Consider the following 18,558-nt stretch of genomic DNA (forward strand, 5'->3'; position numbering starts at 1 on the left):
GCGGCGCGGAGGAGGAAGCAGCGACGAGGGACATTGTCGCTGCCACAGTTAAGTTACTGAAGTGGTTTTCATCCCTAGGGGTTGGGGGGTGGGAGGGAGAGGGAACCTGCAGTGCCAGGAAAACAGATTGATTTCCTCGTATTGGAGTTTCCCTTTAAGTGATTTACCAACAAAGAAAAAACACAAAGTGAACATATCATCAAAAAGAGAGTGGGACATACCTGGGTAACCTTTCCACAGTTGCTTTATCATTTGCAAATTCATTGTAAGGCCTCTTACTAAACCAAAGAAAAAATGGTTGCACGGCTTTGCTAAAGGCAACTCTGGCTGAGATTTCTATGTCATAAGACTTTTTGGATTGTGTTCCAAAGAAGCTCAATCCATCCTCTGGATACAGGAAAATAGCATAGGACTTGGAATCATCAGAGGCTAGGACAGCCTGAAACGTATTTTTCTGAGAAACAGAAGATAACAAACAGTTATGAGTAAGAATCATATTTGAATCGAACTATACATCCCATAAACTCTTGCTGGAGTAGAAGTCACACATGAGTTTAGAAGGACTCTTAAGCCATTATTTCCTTACAGTGCTAAAAAAAAATATGTATTTAACTGCCAATAAAAATTAATTTGGCATTGCATTAATTATTCTGATATTTTTGTAGAACACAGTGTTTTTGTATAATTGTGCATCTGTGTGAGTTAATGTCTGTATTAGTTTGTACATCTGTGCCTTAGCATTTCTTTAATTCTGTTGTTCATTATACAAGTATTCCAGTATGCGTCTGTGCAAGTATATTGGTAGGTTTGTCAGTATGTATAATTGTCTGTGTGTGATCACAGAAGGGGGCATATAAACATTGACAAACCCAAGCAGAAAGAGCCAACACCAAGAAGAATGTCAGAAAATTAGGACATTGAAAAAGTGCTATGAAAGGAGAGAAACATGAAAGAGCACTTTGGTAGACCAAGTTCATGGGACGTGAAACAAATAAACTGGGTGTCCACAGTGTTGTAGAAACTAGTTGCCTTTAGATTTAGTGGCAAGTCATTAGAGCTGGATTACCCCGTAGGGGGCCTAAACAACAGCCTGGGCCCAGGCTCAGACAGAAGCCTGTATGAGTCAGGAGCCATAGGTCAGTCTGTGACAAGGTTCACCTTGAGCTAGAAAGGAGAGCAAAATATCTCCCCACTCAGCCCTATGTGACCTCACCTTGTTAAGAGAAGTTCTGAACAACTTTAGCTTAATGAAGCAGTTTTGGTGTATAGAACATGCCCCTGCAGCCTCACTGCTCAATCATCTGCCATTTAGGAGTTAAATCCCTTTGTTTATGAACCTTAGTCACACCTCCCTGCATGTGACTTGCACAGCCTTCCATAAACACTTCCTGTAAAGAGAGCCCTATTTAGGCTTTCATTATTGCAAGTTCTGTTTAATTAAGATTTTCTTATCCCCTGCTATGTTAATAGCTTGCTAGACCCTGCAAGAGCCTCCTGTATGTGATTAAAGTTCAATTTAGAGATTGAGATACAATTATTTAAGGTAAATTACATCTGTTTGAAAGTGAAACCAGTTTTTTTTTTCATGCAGGCTCTGTCAATCATAGCGAGGGGAGGTGTGGCTAGGGCTGCATAAACAGAAACAAAGTGATTTAACTCCTAAATGACACCGGATTGAGCAGTGAAGTTGCAGGGGAATGATATATACACTAAAACTGCTTTATTTAGCTAAAGTAATTTAGTGTTCCTTTAATGTATGAATGGTCAGAGAGATAGCCAACGTCAAGGAGAAATTACAGTACATTTTAGACAAGCCAAATATCAGGAATAAACAATACCCAATCAAAGTTTCACCGGAACTTGGCACAGCCCCCATCAGATGAACAGTTCAAGGTATCTCCTGGTCAGGAGCTTGATGTGCGGGACAGAGTCCAAGAGGTCCCCAAATCCAGAATAAGAAAAACGCAAACTTATGCACTACAGCGTAAACAATGCACAAGCAACTTATACCATTAATGGAAGCAAATTAGACACAAGGTCATGCGCTTAGACTGGAAGAAAGAAGATTTCATCTAAGGCAAAGGAAAGTTTTTTTTTTACCGTAAGAACAATAAGGATATGGAATTCTCGGCCTGAAGAAGTGGTTTTGTAAGAGTCCATGCAGATGTTTAACCCCTTAAGGACACATGACATGTGTGACATGTCATGATTCCCTTTTATTCCAGAAGTTTGGTCCTTAAGGGGTTAAACAGCAACTAGATGCATACTTGCAAAAACAAAATATTCAATTATATAATTTTTCAACTGTAGGGTAATAGCCAGTGGCGGATCCAGAGCCTGATCTTGGGAGGGGCACTTGTAGATTATTTAAATAAATAATCCAGACACAATAACCACTACAGCTTAGTGTAGTGGTTATTGTGCCAATAATGCCAAGACCCCCTCCCAGAGTAAGTAGTCAAACTGTTTAAGAACTGTTTGACAACTTACCTGAGGTCCTCTGGGAAATGGGGCTGTAGTAGGGCAGAGGAGCAGTGGTATGTGTGAGTGGTGCAATGTGAGAGGGGTGCAGTGTGTGTGTGTGAGGGGGACAGTGTATTAGCAGTGTGTGTGTGAAGGTTGCAGTGTGTACGTGAGGGCGGCAGTATATGTCAGGGGTGCAGTGTGTATGTGGGTCAGTATGTGTGTGTGACAGTTACAGTGTGTGTATGTGTGGGGCTATGTGTGGGGGCAATGTGTTTATGGGGGGCAGTGTGTGTGTATGGGGGGCAGGGGCAATGTGTGTGTGTATGGGGGGCAGGGGCAATGTGTGTGTGTATGGGGGGCAGGGGAAATGTGTGTGTGTATGGGGGCAGGGGCAATGTGTGTGTGTGTGTGTGTGTGTATGGGGGGCAGGGGCAATGTGTGTATGGGGGGCAGGGGTAATGTGTGTGTTTATGGGGGCAGGGGCAATGTGTGTGTGTGTATGGGGGGCTGGGGCAATGTGTGTGTGTGTGTTTGTATGGGGGCAGGGGCAATGTGTGTGTGTGGGGGGGGCAATGTGTGTGCATATGGGGGGCAGGGGCAATGTTTGTGTGTATGGGGGGCAGGGGCAATGTGTGTGTGTGGGGGGGGGCAATGTGTGTGCGTATGGGGGGCAGGGGCAATGTGTGTGTGTATGGGGGGCAGGGGCAATGTGTGTGTATGGGGGGCAGGGGCAATGTGTGTGTGTGTGTGTGTGTGTGTATGGGTGGCAGGGGCATGTGTGTGTGTATGGGGGGCAGGGGCAATGTGTGTGTGTGTGTGTGTGTATGGGGGGCAGGGGCAGGGGCAATGTGTGTGTATGGGGGCAGGGGCAATGTGTGTGTGTATGGGGGTCAGGGGCAATGTGTGTGTTTGTGTGTGTGTGTGTGTATGGGGGGCAGGGGCAATGTGTGTGTGTATGGGGGCAGGGGCAATGTGTGTGTGTATGGGGGGCAGGGGCAATGTGTGTGTGTGTATGGGGCAGGGGCAATGTGTGTGTGTATGGGGGCAGGGGCAATGTGTGTGTGTATGGGGGGCAGGGGCAATGTGTGTGTGTATGGGGGCAGGGGCAATGTGTGTGTGTGTGTGTATGGGGGGCAGGGGCAATGTGTGTGTATGGGGGCAGGGGCAATGTGTGTGTGTATGGGGGGCAGGGGCAATGTGTGTGTGTGTGTGTGTGTATGGGGGGCAGGGGCAATGTGTGTGTGTATGGGGGCAGGGGCAATGTGTGTGTTTATGGGGGGCAGGGGCAATGTGTGTGTGTATGGGGGGCAGGGGCAATGTGTGTGTGTATGGGGGGCAGGGGCAATGTGTGTGTGTATGGGGGGCAGGGGCAATGTGTGTGTATGATAAGGATAGGGTTTATTTATTTATTTTTTTTAATGTGTGTGTTTTTTTTTTTAATTTAATTAAAATAAATATATATTTTATGTCCCCCCTCCCTTCTTACCTTTACTGGGAGGAGGGGGGACATATTTTGTTCCCTGGTGGTCCAGTGGGGTTCATTGGTGGTTCCAGTGGTAGGAGTGAACGCTAGCCCGCGCTCCAGGGCTAGAGTTCACTCTCGCGAGATTTGGAGCGTTGCCGTGGTAACCGCGGCAACGCTCCAAATCTCGCGAAAGGAGGACCCGGAGGAGCTGCTGGTAGCAGCTGCCGGGTCCTCTCTCCCTCCCCTGCCGGTCGGCTGTCAGTAATGTGCCTGCGGACCGGGGAGGGTCACTGATCTCTGATCTTCCCGGTCTGCAGGCACATTGCAGGGCTGGCACTTGGACAATGTCAGCCCTGCATTAGCCGGCAGGGGAGAATCTCGGGGGGGGCAATTGCCCCGTTGCCCCCCCCCGGATCCGCCGCTGGTAGTAGCTTCTTGATCAGGATAAATCTGGCTGCCATTCTGGGGTCAAGAGGGATTGTTTTTCCTAGTTTGTTGCAAAATTGGAAGTTCTTCAAACTGGGCTTTTTTTTGCATTATTTTGGATCAACAGCAAAAAACAAATGTGAGGAAGGCTGAACTTGATGGTAGGAGACACATGTCTCTTTTCAGCCTATGCAACTATGTAATATATAGCTAGCACTCAACATACACATTCACACATATTACACATCACATGCACACAAACACATTACATACAGCTAGCACATACGCACACATTACATATAGCCAGCACACACCACAAACACAACTTACAGTTAGCACACCACACACACACACAGTACATACAGCCTGCACACATACAAACATTTGGACTGACTGGAATGACAGAGAATGTATGTCGTGTGGGATGACATCCGGCCTTAATGTGTAAATTAATCTGTATGTAAAGTGTGAGAGTGACTGCCTGCATATCTGTGAAAATGTATTATAACCCTCTGTGCAAGTACCGGTATATATATATATATATATTCAAAAACGAATTATTTATAAATATAGGTTTGCTGGGATTGGTGTCATTATATCTATGCTTATAAAGTGCTAGAGCCCTCTTAGTAAATAGGTGCAGCCATGTATCAGGCCATGCTTTGCTTAGGAGAAGATGCCAGCAGGACCCAAGTAAGTTGCCAGATCATTCTTAAATGGCTTGAAAAAATTACTGGCACTACAACCACTACAGGAAAAGCCAGTTAGTTACACTCACATTACTGCTGTTTTTTTTTTCTTCACACTGCAATACAATTTTAACTATATTAAAGCGGGTATAATATATCATAAAAACTATAATTGTATACTAATTATTAAAACGGCAATATATATTAATAACTATAATAGCAACTTGTAATTTGTGTTTAATTTAGAAAATAAATCATCAAATTAAACCTTGTATACTAAAATAGAATACACAGATATGCTTAATTTACCTTGTCTTCTGGAAGAGTGTCTCCTCTCTGTATACTGTATGATGCCACTTTATCCCATGTGATGATTACAGCACTTTTAGGAGTAAATGTGGATCCAGGAAACGCTCTGCTGATATGTTTTGATACCAAGTCTAGAATGTCTTGGGACGAATCTTCCCTGTAATAAATATTTCCAAATTCATTTGTATCGAGGTCTGAGAAAAATGGAGCAATCACTCCAAAATCTGGAGGAAAATTTTCAAGATATTCATCTTCATTTGTAGGTTCACTGGTTGCAATAATTCCATTTGTGTTAATCTGCAAATAATTTTGGAGAAGAAAACATTCAATAATGCATCACCTTTACGCACTCCTACAAGCATGACAACATAGAACAAAGAACATAAAACATTACGTAAGCATTCACAATGTGCCCTTAGAAAAATACAACACGTCATGGCTGGTTCCCTACAAGGTTCAGGAGGTAATGTTTAACATGTAAGAACAAAGGTTCAAACTGCAAATTTCTAAATCTAATGAGAGCATGCATCTACTACTTCTTAAAAAAAAAAAAAAACATATTAAATGAAATCATACGTTCAGAATTAACATGGAATTGTTTTGTAATATATTTTTTTTGCATAAAGTATTGCAGTTGCTTCCATTCCCTTCAACCTCCAGAAAACAATCTAATAAACGAAAGTGCAAAATGTTAATGAATTAGTGAGGCAACTTAATGAGTAAGCATTTTATTTATTTGCTGACAAATTTTGTAGTGAAATAAACATTTTTTAAATAAAATGTGTTTTTCTTTATGTTATAGGAATATTATTTTATTTTCAATGTAATCCTTTCAAGCATATTACATAAAGTGTATTTAACTAAAAGCTGAGCTGAAAACTTACATCAACAGCTGACGTCTCCTGAATAGCAGCTAAATGAAGAATCAGCAACTCAGCAATATTTTCTGAAATTAATTGCTGAACAATTCTTAAACTCTCTCCTGAATTTTAGAACGAAAATTCTGACTGACTACATAAACTGCCAGCTGGCATACAGAGGAAAAAGGAAAAAATACATATTTGAATAAATTGAGAATAATAGATGTCATCATTATCACATAATAATCAGAATAGAGCAAAAAATCTGTTGCTTCTTCCTCCCTCTCCCAATGCAATGGATGATGACAAGTGAAAGGGGTCACTTAGGGCGTGCTGATAGCCAAAGAAGGTATGGCATACAAGTCAGGACAAACAAGGTGAATTTTAAAACTAAATATATGTATAGGTGAGGTGTCTTATCTAACCTTCCCATAAAATAAAAATAAAAGGTCCCCGTAAAATTATTCCAAATGTACACATCGTTAACCAAGCATTGTATGGCCACGGAAAGGTGGAGAAGTAGTAACACATTTGTAATGTGGAAATTGGTGCTTTAAAATGTTACTACAGGGCGGCGGGGCCTGACTGTCATGGAGGGAAGACGTGCCTGACTGAAGCTCCCTACAAATTTCTGAGAAAATGATCCTAAAGGCACCCTCAAACTACTATAAATGGCAGATAATGACCCCACACGACTTACTGGCTATCAGCCCCCACGGTAAACCGGTAATGCGGACCGTGGGTGGACGACAGGCGGCAGGCAAAACCTACAAGGGCATGAGGCCTGGAGTGCACTGGATGGGAGCGGCGGCTGAGCCTCCAGACTGGAGCAGCCCGGGGACTGACTGCTACAAGTGGGTTCCCTGCAACCCCCCCTTGGAACCTGTGGGGGAGATCACGGTCCACCCCTGGGAGTCCTCCCAGATAGGGCAGCAAACAAAGGGAAATCAGGCGGAGAGCCGAGAGACCCACCAAAGATGGCAGAGACCATGCGGCCTGACGGCTGCCATGCAACACGGCAGGGCTCCTTGATCAGCCTGGAGCAAATCTTCACGGACTTCTGGCTCAGAATGGAGCTCAAGCTTTGGCAGAGGACACCGATGATGCCTGCCTCAAGCTGCACACCCTGCTGCCCACTGCAAAGACCAACAGCCCTGCAGCAGACCAGAAAGGCGGGAAGGCGACTGAGAACCAAACTGCCATCTTACCGGCACAGAACGGCGAAACTGAAAATGCCGCAGATACCAAGAGCTGGTGCACCAAGAGCACCCTCCACCCTGAGAGCAGCCATACCCCGGCCCAAAGACCCACCTCAACAACTCCACTGACGCCCAGAGATCCGCCGCACTGAAACACCGCCGCATGGGAACACATAGCGGGCCGCTGCACAGCCCCAACGAGGCGTCGGATGATCTGATGAGACGCACCGCACCCCTGGCACTCTAATCAGGAGACCTGACACGGCATACCGCAACTGGATACCGCGAAACACGTCCCACCGACCTGCCCAGAGACGGACTTCATCCTGGGGGATCCCAGGGGACTATACAGTATCGTAATAGCCTACTATATAGCACATTCCGGCAGTGGTAGATATTAGATGCCTTAACAGCCTGACAGATCAAGATATTAACCGCTTGAAATGTATTACTCGTGTTATGCCTACAGCTTTATTTTATTATTATTTACTCTCAGGCGCCAGCACACAAACCCTGTGTGATCCCTTATCTTTTTTATTGTTGTTAAGTTGTTGTTAAGTTGCTTGAGCAATTCACCTTGCCTAGTAGCACTCAGATCTACACTGACCATTACAAAATCACACAACATGCTTAGCCAGAGTTTAATAGGTGTCTAACAGGCTGCCACTCTTGACTATCACTCAGGCAGTAAACACATGACATACCGCACACCCTACAGCTACCACCATGCTATACTGCTAGCGAATATGTAGACGAAAACATGCCTATCTGTTTAGTAATAGACCCGGTCAGTCAATATAGCCTGCATACTATACTGTTAAGTTTCACATACTGACCAACATTTTAATCTTGTCTATTCTCACTGTGATCGACATTGCAGAGTTACTGACATAACTGACCAAGCATATTTACTATGACTCTACTGTTTCTGCTGACGCACTACCGACTAACCAGTTGGGCCTCTATATATATAGAAACGCCTTCTCAGATGCATAATCCTAAGAGCAACAACTTTTATTGTATACATACCTAGTCTAGCATGTTAGCGTGTTTGCTACTTACTATTAACTACCAAGATTGCCTAGTTCAATTACTTCGTATTATAGCATGTTTATTAATCACTACTAATCGATGATACCTCAGAACTTGTTAATTCCATATTATAAAAAATGTGCTGTTTTGAAATGCCGCAATGTACAATGCTACGACTACGCTTGCAGCAGCTGTTGTGGCTCTGCACGCTTACTGTTATTCCAAGCACAAATAAATTAAAGAATTTAAAAAATAAATAAAATGTTACTACAATCAATGATTGGACTAGAGAGAACCCCCTTTTCATGTTTTTCTACTAGTTCTTGGCAACCAATGCATTATTTTTATCTTTTGAAGAACGAGCATATATGTAGCGTCTGTTTAAGCCAGTATTGCCAGAGGTTAACTGATGGTGAGTTTTAATAAGCTGAGAGTTTTAGGATATAACATGAATAAGGCTCAGAGTTGTCAACCTTATATGTAGAAAAACAAAACAATATTTTGTTTGGAGGAGGCGTAACTATAAATACATGTTGACACGAGTGTGCCTTCCCTAACCTTTATAGAAATGCACAGGTACACAGCCCATGACAGGGCATGTGGTATATGAAATACTGCTTTCTGATTTACAGTATGAAAATATTTTTTACAACATTTGATTTTTACTTTATTTTTGTTTGCTATTCATAAGAAAATGAAAACTATGCAAACAAAATGTTCTCCGGTGTAAAAGGAGCACTACAATTACCATAACCACTAAATTATGTTAAAGTTCAGGAAATTGAGCTGCCACACCAAATGCCACAAAAAAAATGATTATTCCACTAGAACTTGATGGGTCAAAACACATTTTGTGTTGCAACTATAATTCCTAAACTTTGCTGTTTTAGGGGTGAAAGGAAGGTAATCTCTTGAGTCTGAACACAATTATACATTTGAAGTGCGTGTTATCTGTATTTGTCTAATTAGACTAGAGTATGCCTGCTCTCCAAGTTCCACAACTGATAATGGAGTGCCAGAAGCTCTGTGTCTGAGCTAAGAATGGCAGTACAGGGCTTTGCTAATTAGATGATAATGATCACCTTGCACTTACAGCCAAGTAGCTAGCCTTGCATTGCAGGATGTAACGGATCCCCTATACTCCGACTGAGTATATCCGCTGTAGTATAGTCCCAAATCCCAAATGAAGCAGTGATTAAAGAAATACTATAGCGTCAGGAACACAAACATGTATTCCTGACTCTATAGTGTTAACATCACCATTTAGCCCCCCTGGATCCCTCATGCCTCCATAAATATAGTAAAAAATCTTACTGTATTCAAGCCAGAAGCTGTAACTCTGCATGCTGTTAGACTCAGAAAAACATACAGTCTGCTGACATCATCAGAAGTGGTAGCCAAATCCAATCACAATGCTTCCCCATAGGATTGGCTGAGACTGACAAAGAGGCAGATCAGGGGCAGAGCCAGCATGATTCAAACACAGCCCTGTCCAATCAGCATCTCCTCATAGAGATGAATTGAATCAATTAATCTATATGAGGAAAGTTCAGTGTCTGCATGCAGAGGGAGGAGACACAGTGCTGCCCTGTGCTCTGCTGACAGCAGATCTGAGTGGATTGAGGAGTTGTATGCCTCAATCAACTCGGAAGTCCCTCTGGTGGCATTCTGAGTGACTGCAACTGGAGGTGTTCCTGGCTTCTGAGAAAATACAGTGTTTACATGAGAGAGGCTGCAGGGAGCTACAGTTCTCACCTGAACAACCTCATTAAGCTGAAGTTGTTCAGGTGAGTATAGTGTCCCTTTAAAGCTCTGAGCTACCCAAACATCAGCCTAGACTTGATGAAGGGTACAACAGGAATTCCTTTATTCAGGCCAGATGGCCGACTTTTATGCAATTCAGGGATACAGTATACACGCCCACAAACACTCCCACAACACGCCCAGAACACTCCCACAAAATGGCTACAAATTCCAGTGTCAGCATGACTAGGCAATAAAGACATAAAATATATAATAAACATCCAGAAACCTCCACAAATATGATATCCCCGGATAGCCTGGATCCGAGCGCCCAAGCTATCCAAATAGTGCTCAGATCCCACGATTACAGCCAAAACGCCACCAGGGTACATTTTTGACCGACCGCTCATGAGGCCCATGCCTAAAACAGTTCCATGGTTTCAATGGTAGCAGTCGGTCAGTTTCGGGAGTTCCATACGAATATACTGTCGAACAGTTCCCCTGGCTCATAGGTAGCGTTTGTTCGCCTTGTTCGTGCAAACAAACCTAGCGAACAGCACTCTCCTGACTTGTCACGAAAAGAAGCAGGCGTTCGTATGATTTTACCGGTGTTCGCGAGGTTGAGTGTCCGACTTAGAGTTCCAGACACTCGACGACCAAGTCCCGCTGCCTGCATTCGTGCGACAAGATGGCCGCCGTTTTCTCCAGTATGTGGCGTTCGGTTATACGAACGGTGGCAACACAGAGAGAGCACTTAAGTCTGTGGTTCCTTTGTAGTTAATGAGCCAGAGGGGTGATCAGCGTTCAGTGATTTATCTACCGAACACAGGGAAAGTGTTTTCTGTTCGGGAAACCATAAAAATAAACCAGGGAAATGTCTTGTGAACAGAAGGCAAAAATATTAATTTTGGCACAAAGTTGGTGGGCAGAAGGTTAGCTTCCACACTCCTCCAGGGTAAGAAGCATTTGTCACACCGGACATTACCTCTAGGACATAATGGAAACTCCTGCATAGGATCTTCTGGCTCTTCATGGTCCATATTGGAGGCTGGAAGTGGTGCCTAGATGATCCCAGGTAAGAAGTCAAACCATTCTAAAATGGTTTGATTACTTACAATGGAGGGAGTGCTATGGATATTCCAGCACCATAACATCTACAACATGCTGTAGTGGTTATGGTGCCTTGAATGTTTTGTTGATTAGTCAAACCACTTTATAAATATTTTATGGATTAAAATCCTAAATAATTTAAACAATTCACTCTAAAAAAAAATACTGAAAAACATAAAGAAACCTGGTAGTTAACTGTAATAAAACACCAAATCTATTAAAAAAAAGTTAACAATAATCCCAGCTGTTCTTGAACAACGTCATTTCACCAAGCTGTCTAGCTATTTGACCTCAAAATTATACATCATTTTGACTTCAACAAAACCAAACACATTAACGTACAGCAGGACTGATTTTCAGCTGGAAATATAATCAAATACATATGCTGACTAAAATAAAATTATGTAAAAGCTGCATGTGTATTTTCTAGCAAATGTATGGGGAGTAATACTCAAAGGTTATATTGTCTTTAATAAGTATCTAACTCTTTGGATGTTCCCACATTTTGTAGTGTTAAACCTTGATTTAAAATCGATTATATTGGGATATTTACCATTTAATACAACATACCTATAAATCTGAAGGCTATTTTGTGCAACATAATTATTTCATCTTATTAACGTGGTTATAAGACATGTGCAATTTATCCACATTTGGGCCGTTCGGTATAGAGTTAGAAACGGATTTGTATTTGTTAAAGGAACACTCCAGTCAACATCACTTCATCACAAATAAGTTGCTATGGTGTCAAGAGGTCTCTGGTACTGGCTAACCTTTAAGGGATTAAACCATTAGCAGTTCAAAATTTAGAATCCAGTGTGGCCTAGCTCTGCCTCTGTTCTACTTTTCTCTGATTCTTTAAAGAGACAGGGGTGCCAATGATTGTCTGACAGCGTCAGCTGACACTCTAAGCCATGGGTAGGCAACCTTTTAGCTGCATTGTGCAGAAATAAGTTTGTGATGTCCCATAGTGTGCCGGTCCTATTAATTTTAAATTGAGGTGTGCATGTTGCCATATTCTGCTTGTGTTATTTATACTGCAGTGCTGTGGCAATATCTTTGTGTGCAAACTGGTGCTGTGGCAAATTAATCTGGTATTGTGTGTGCAATCTGGTGCTGTGATATAAAAAGTGCTGTGGGTGCAATATAATGTTGAGGGTGCAATCTGGTGCTTTAGCTGGTGTTGTGCGTGCCACCTAGTGCTGTGGTCAATGTGGACATTTTCAGTTACAGTGCCTTGATCGTGGGTGTATGACTAATGGGGTGCATTGAACAGTGTTAACATTAAAACAGATTAGAAATCGCTCAAACACTCAAATCAGACAATGGCAACTTGATTCTTCTAATAAGATTTTGCATCAGGTTTCTCAACTCTTTAGATGCCTGCACTTTATGTGATAATGACTATCTTCCTCCCCTTCATGACACTCAAAAAGTGGCAGAGCACGTCCTGCGGATGCCCATGTATGAGACTCAACAGCAAGAAACACGTTGTGGATCTCAACGCACACTGAAGTAAATGTTTCAGCTGAACTGTGCAGTCTACATGCTGATGTCAATGCATGTTTTATTTCATGATTCCTCCTGCAGATCCAGAGATTATCAATCCAATCTTTCATGATGTGTCCCTCTGCATTAATTAAAGATTTTGTAATTAAAACATTTTAGCATTACGGTGTTTTCTATTTATATACTTGCAATAATGGAAATGCTGCATTATAATTACGCTATCCTATATTAAGACATAAGTGTAGAAATGCCTACCAAGTTTACAGATTGAAAGAAATTGACGTTTTACTATTATTGAAGTGCACAACTTTATATAATAAAATAAAATACTTGAATTATTTGACATAGTATTTATGGCAGATAGAGAGGCGCAATACATTTAAAAGAAACCAATGTTTTGCACAGTTATCATGGAGCATTCAGCACTCTCTATGCGAAGCATTAACAACATTTGGTGTGATCATACAATGCGGGATGATGCTGAATCTGAAAACATTCTAAAAAAACAACTTCATGAGGAAGTGGCTGTCAGCCAACGTTTTCTCTGACAATTGCAAATATTCCCAAAAAGGTCAATGTTTTACATTTCAGTGAACGGGACAGGAACTATGCTCCAAAACAACTTCATTACATTCTTGTGAGTACAGGTATTCACCCATCTCAAGGTTATATATTGCAGATTCACATTAAAAAAACTCAACTTACAGGGCTCTTACCTCCTTCGAACAAAATTGTATAGACCGTGCCCCACAACCCCACGTAGTCTCTTTCCTATACTCCCTATTTAAAACACAAGGGAATCTACCGGCCCCTAGCTACATGGGGAAATGGGAAGAGGCCCTTAGGGAAACCCTCACAGACAACCAATAGGGGAAAATTTGTGATCTACTGCAGAACTCATAGGACAGCCTATAAAGTATTAACACAATGGTCCAAAACACCACTCCTCCTCCAGAAGATTAATCCTGCCTTAGATGGCGACTGTTAGCGCTGCCAGGCCACATCGGGCACGTTCATGCATGTATGGTGGGACTGCCCTAAAATCCTACCTTTCTGGAGGGCAATTAGTGCCATCCTAGAGACAACCCACCACCTTTCAAACCGGCGCCATTCCTCCTACACTACACCACCACTCCAACAGCCAAATACAAAAGATCAATGTCCATATGGACCGTGAACACTGCCATACAGGTTATCCCCCTTTACTGGAAAAAAGAGGAACCCCAGCCCCTGACATTATGGTTTGAGAAAATGGAGTACCTGCAATGGTTAGAGGAGTTGACCCTTGCGCCCCAGGGACATGCACAGACATTCACAGATATTTGGACTTATTGGCTGCTTGACGCTTACCATCCAGACTTCCAAGCTTTGCTGACGTAGGGTTTCCCAACAGACAAAGCTGAGGGGTTGGGTGTGACAATGGGGGTGGGAGTGGTAGGGGTACAGGCCAGAGAGGGGGACATGGCCCCGGGTTGCCGGAAAGGAGAGGCTGACCACTGGATAGGATGTGAGGAACTTTCTGGTAAATGTTGAGGTGCTGGACCTGGTTTTGGCAGTTGACCTGCCTTCTACTTTAGTAACCTTACCCATTCACTGACGCATGCCAGTAGCGAGCTAAGGATGGGTCGATCTAGCCCCGCTTTATTGTTCCTAGCTAGGGCTTGACTTGAGATGGTTGCATAGGCCCTTGGGAATGATACATCATTTTATAGTGACTATATCATCTGTTTAGAAGAGCATAATGTTTAATGGTGAAAGACTCAAGGGTCCCAGTTTACATTTTCCTTATTACTGACGACTTTATCTCAGTCCTGCGTGACAGTTTGCATTGTTACTGTGGCTTGACTTGAGATAGTTGAGTAGGCCCGTGGGAAAGAGACACCATTTCATAGTGACTACATAATCTGTTTATAAGTGCTTAATGGATATTGATGAAGGACTCAAGGGTCCCAGTTTACAATTTTCTTAATTTTGATGATGCTACCTCAGTCCTGCGTGGCTGTTTGCAAAGTTACTGTGAGCTTTCTAAAAATGATTCTTACCATTGATGCATGCTTTCTTTGAAAACCGCAAGTGATTTCTATATGGTGACGTATAAAACTTTATTCATAAAAAACCAAAACTCAACTTCGAAGAAAAAAAAAAGGTGACACAATTATGATGCTGCACTCCAATAGAGTTAATAAACCACACCTCCTCTCGCCCCCACACGACCCCCAAAAAAAGAAGCATTCTGTGTGTTTAGGGGTTCGTAGGATAAAGGTGGCTTGAGGTACAGCATATTCCATCCCTAACCTCTAATCCTGAAGGAGTCTACGACCCTATCAGGGTTATTTACTAAAGTGAGAATTCAAATTGATAAACGCATGTTGATAGCTTGCTTCTCCCCCTCCTTCTCAAAGGGATTTGGATCTAGGACTTTTCATTTTTTGAACTTTTCAACTAGATCGCAAGTTAATCATGAGGTCTGTGAGTATCACTGACTCCCCATTCACAAAACTGGCTTGGAAGGAAATGTACCCTTTCCAAGTCAGTTTTGTGAATGGGGAGTCACTGATTGGCTGAGAGCGTCAGCTGACCGCTCCCAACCAATCAGCATTGTCCCTACCCAGTCTGCACTGCGCATTTTCTAAAAGTGAAATTTCAGAAACTGGATGCCGCCGGTTGTGGTGAGATCGACGCTGGAGGCAACTTTGGAATTAAACCGTTAAAGAACGGTTTAATCCCTTGTGGTAAAAGTGTGCCTGGGGCCTCCTGGCATCATAACAACTTAATTTTGGTGAAGTTGTTATGGTTCCTTAAGGTGACTAAACTGTCCCTTTAATGATGGTGCAGTCATTCAAATGTGCATCATTATTGCATCAGGCTATCTATCTAGGCACATATAAAACATGCTTTTGAGAGGAGGCATTTTAAATGTATAAATATTTTGTATGTATATCATGTTACCTAGCATTACTGAATTATTTTAACCATGACAAATGCAACAGAAAACAAAACTAATCATACAAGACTTAATACAAGTTAGATAATACGGTCAAAAATATTTTATGATGTTTAAAATGAAATATTCACTGACTACAAATTAATTAGGATTTATTTAACTGTGGTGAATGTAACAATGTATTTCATCATTCGGCCCAAAACTGCCAAACTGTGACAATAGCGAAGCTGTAAAATAGAAAACCGAATTATTGAAGTATTTTTAGTTCAGTGTACAAACCATACAGTGTGGGAATAAAATGATACACACAGACACTTGTAAACACAATTGCAGTACTTATTGTTTGCAGATTATGAAGACTGTAGACAAATAGTTCAAATAATGACTTGCAGAATCCACAGCGTTTACAATAAATATAACTTCTACCTTAAAGGGCATATGTTCTCAATATGCTGTGTGTAATGTGGGAGGATCCCATTCGCAGAGTAATGCATGGATTCTATTAGCAAGCTCGAGTGCTTGAAAAAAGAATCCAAACTCTACAGGCATTCGGGCTCTGGACTATTTCAAACGAGGCACTGCTTTGACAATTCTAAATAAAGTAGTAGATACATCTGACTCCCAGTTTTAGCTCTGCACCCTACCCAGCCTTTCTGTGGTAGATTCCTATGCTTAAAGGGTGCTTAGATAGCGTACCCTAAAACAAACCAAGGGGTTGACTTTAAAATATGGTTATGAAAGGACATCTTTGTGCAAAGCCCAAACAACCAATTGTCTCAACAGGCATATTTGTCAATCCACTTACTGTATAATAACGGTACACTAATAGCTGGTACTCCCAAGGCAGCAGTACTTACATAGACAGTATACACGGTGCTATCATAGAAGTGGAGTGGTTCTCCAAGAGTGAGGGGATCGGACCTATCATCTCCAATCGGCAGCTCAAAGTCTTCTTGTTGTTGTCCATAAGGGAAAAGCTGGCTAATAGTTATACAGGTCCCAGGATCAGGCAGCAAACATAGCAAACTATGGAACACGAGAAAAACGAGCCTCCTGGTTTTAAAATGAAACATCATTAAACTAATCCAGCTGGCATGCGTTGCGGAGTGAAAGGTGGGAAATATAAATAATATTTTTGGAGAGAGTTTGCAGCTAATCGGTAAGAAAAGGCAAGAATGCTTTCCTAATTAACTTTGCTTCAGTAAAAGAATCAGTCGATGGGATGGGTGTAGTTTAGAGAAGGACAATCCAATCCCAATTTAGAGGCGGGGATTAGCATATACTCAATGAGGATCATTTGGGAAAAAAATTACTGTATAGTACAGGGCTTTAACACTGCACTAGTAGAGAGATCATTGGCCAGGGTCATCAAGTTAATCAGTGCCAAATGTGAATGAATGTGCTACTTTAAACAAATCCAATATTTAAGAAGTTGACTAAGATGTCAAAAGATTGTGGAGGGGGAGACTGCCAACGATATTTTTGTTTTATTTAATTTTTTCTGTTTTGAGAAACGGTTGTTTATTCAGCTTTACAATACTTTGTGCCACAGTAAATCAAATTTGAAAGCAAAGCATAGTTAAGTACAATTTCTTGAGCATGAAAGCTGCAGAGCTATGGTCTTGCAGTCTGTCTTGGGATAATAAATGGGAAAGATAACGGGAAATTGATCTTCTCCATTATCAGAACGTCCGGGCTCTAGATCAGGGAAGGGCTGGCAACTTGGGGGTTGACCTGGGGGTTAAATACAATTTAGTGGCCCAGAGTGCAATTTTACCAACCCAACTGTAGATATCAGCGATAGACACAACTACACAAAGTAAATAAGTGTGTTGATAGACATACAAGCTAATTCAATAGAAAGCATTAAACTACTATTGACTTTGCTATGGGCAAGATGTATCTATTTAGATGTAAAAAGTAGCAAGCAGCTACATTAAGGATATCCAAGCAAGCATTTAGAAAAAAGAGTTCTGAGGGACTTTACAGCACAAGAGCATGGGCGTAGGAACCCAAAAAAATCTGGGGGGGATAGCATTTTTACTCGCCGGGTATATTCTTATTCCGTAAACTAGGAGTTGTTTATCCCATTGTACAGCGCTACGGAATTTGCAGTCGCTATATAAATGATTAAATAATAACATTAAAGGGTCACTACAGGGAAGGGGTTTTACTTACCCGGATACAGCTCCGGGATCCTCCTGATTAGAACCACCCCTACCCTTCCCATGAATATTAGAACCACCCCTAACCCTTCCATGCACAAAAGAACCCCACCTACCCAGGGGCGTTTTAGCCGCAAGGCAAACAAGGCATTTGCCTTGGGCGGCATTTTCCAGGGGGCGGCAAAAAACGCCGCCCCCAAATGCCCAGGGCAAGTGCCTTGTTAGCCTTGCGGCTAACTGGGCTGCCGGTCGGGCTGATGGGCTGGGCGGGCGGCGGGCGGCTGGCGAGGGAGCTCTTCCTCTGAGCTGTCTGCTCAGCTCCCTCGCGCGCCGCAGAGTGAGGCTGGGAGCCGGAATATGACGTCATCTTCCGGCTCCCAGCCTCACTCTGCGGCGCGCGAGGGAGCTGAGCAGACAGCTCAGAGGAAGAGCTCCCTCGCCAGCCGCCCGCCCAGCCCATCAGCCCGACCAGCCCAGCAGCCCGACCGGCAGCCCCACTAGACCCCAGGGAGATAAAGAACCCCCCCCCAGCATTCCCAAAGGTAAGGAGGCTGGGGGGTAGGTTACATTAATTATTTATTATTATATTATATATTATTAATATTATATATTATTATATTATATATATTAAATATATATAA

At 42.5% G+C, this 18,558-nt stretch overlaps 1 protein-coding gene across 1 annotated transcript in view; it reads right to left on the bottom strand.

Moving 5' to 3' along the window:
- The window catches only part of NID1 (nidogen 1), a 108,330-nt gene extending 91,369 nt beyond the window's left edge, over window positions 1-16,961 (bottom strand). Inside the window, exons 1-3 of the mRNA XM_063443361.1 lie at window positions 16,610-16,961; window positions 5,356-5,652; window positions 222-454 (exon numbers count right to left, since the gene is read on the bottom strand). Coding sequence (XP_063299431.1) covers window positions 222-454; window positions 5,356-5,652; window positions 16,610-16,828 — 749 coding nt within the window. The 5' untranslated portion in view covers window positions 16,829-16,961. The remainder of the gene's footprint in view (window positions 1-221; window positions 455-5,355; window positions 5,653-16,609) is intronic.
- Window positions 16,962-18,558: the final 1,597 nt, after the last annotated feature.

This window comes from Pelobates fuscus, chromosome 2, assembly GCF_036172605.1.
Source record: "Pelobates fuscus isolate aPelFus1 chromosome 2, aPelFus1.pri, whole genome shotgun sequence".
NCBI classification, from domain to species: domain Eukaryota; kingdom Metazoa; phylum Chordata; class Amphibia; order Anura; family Pelobatidae; genus Pelobates; species Pelobates fuscus.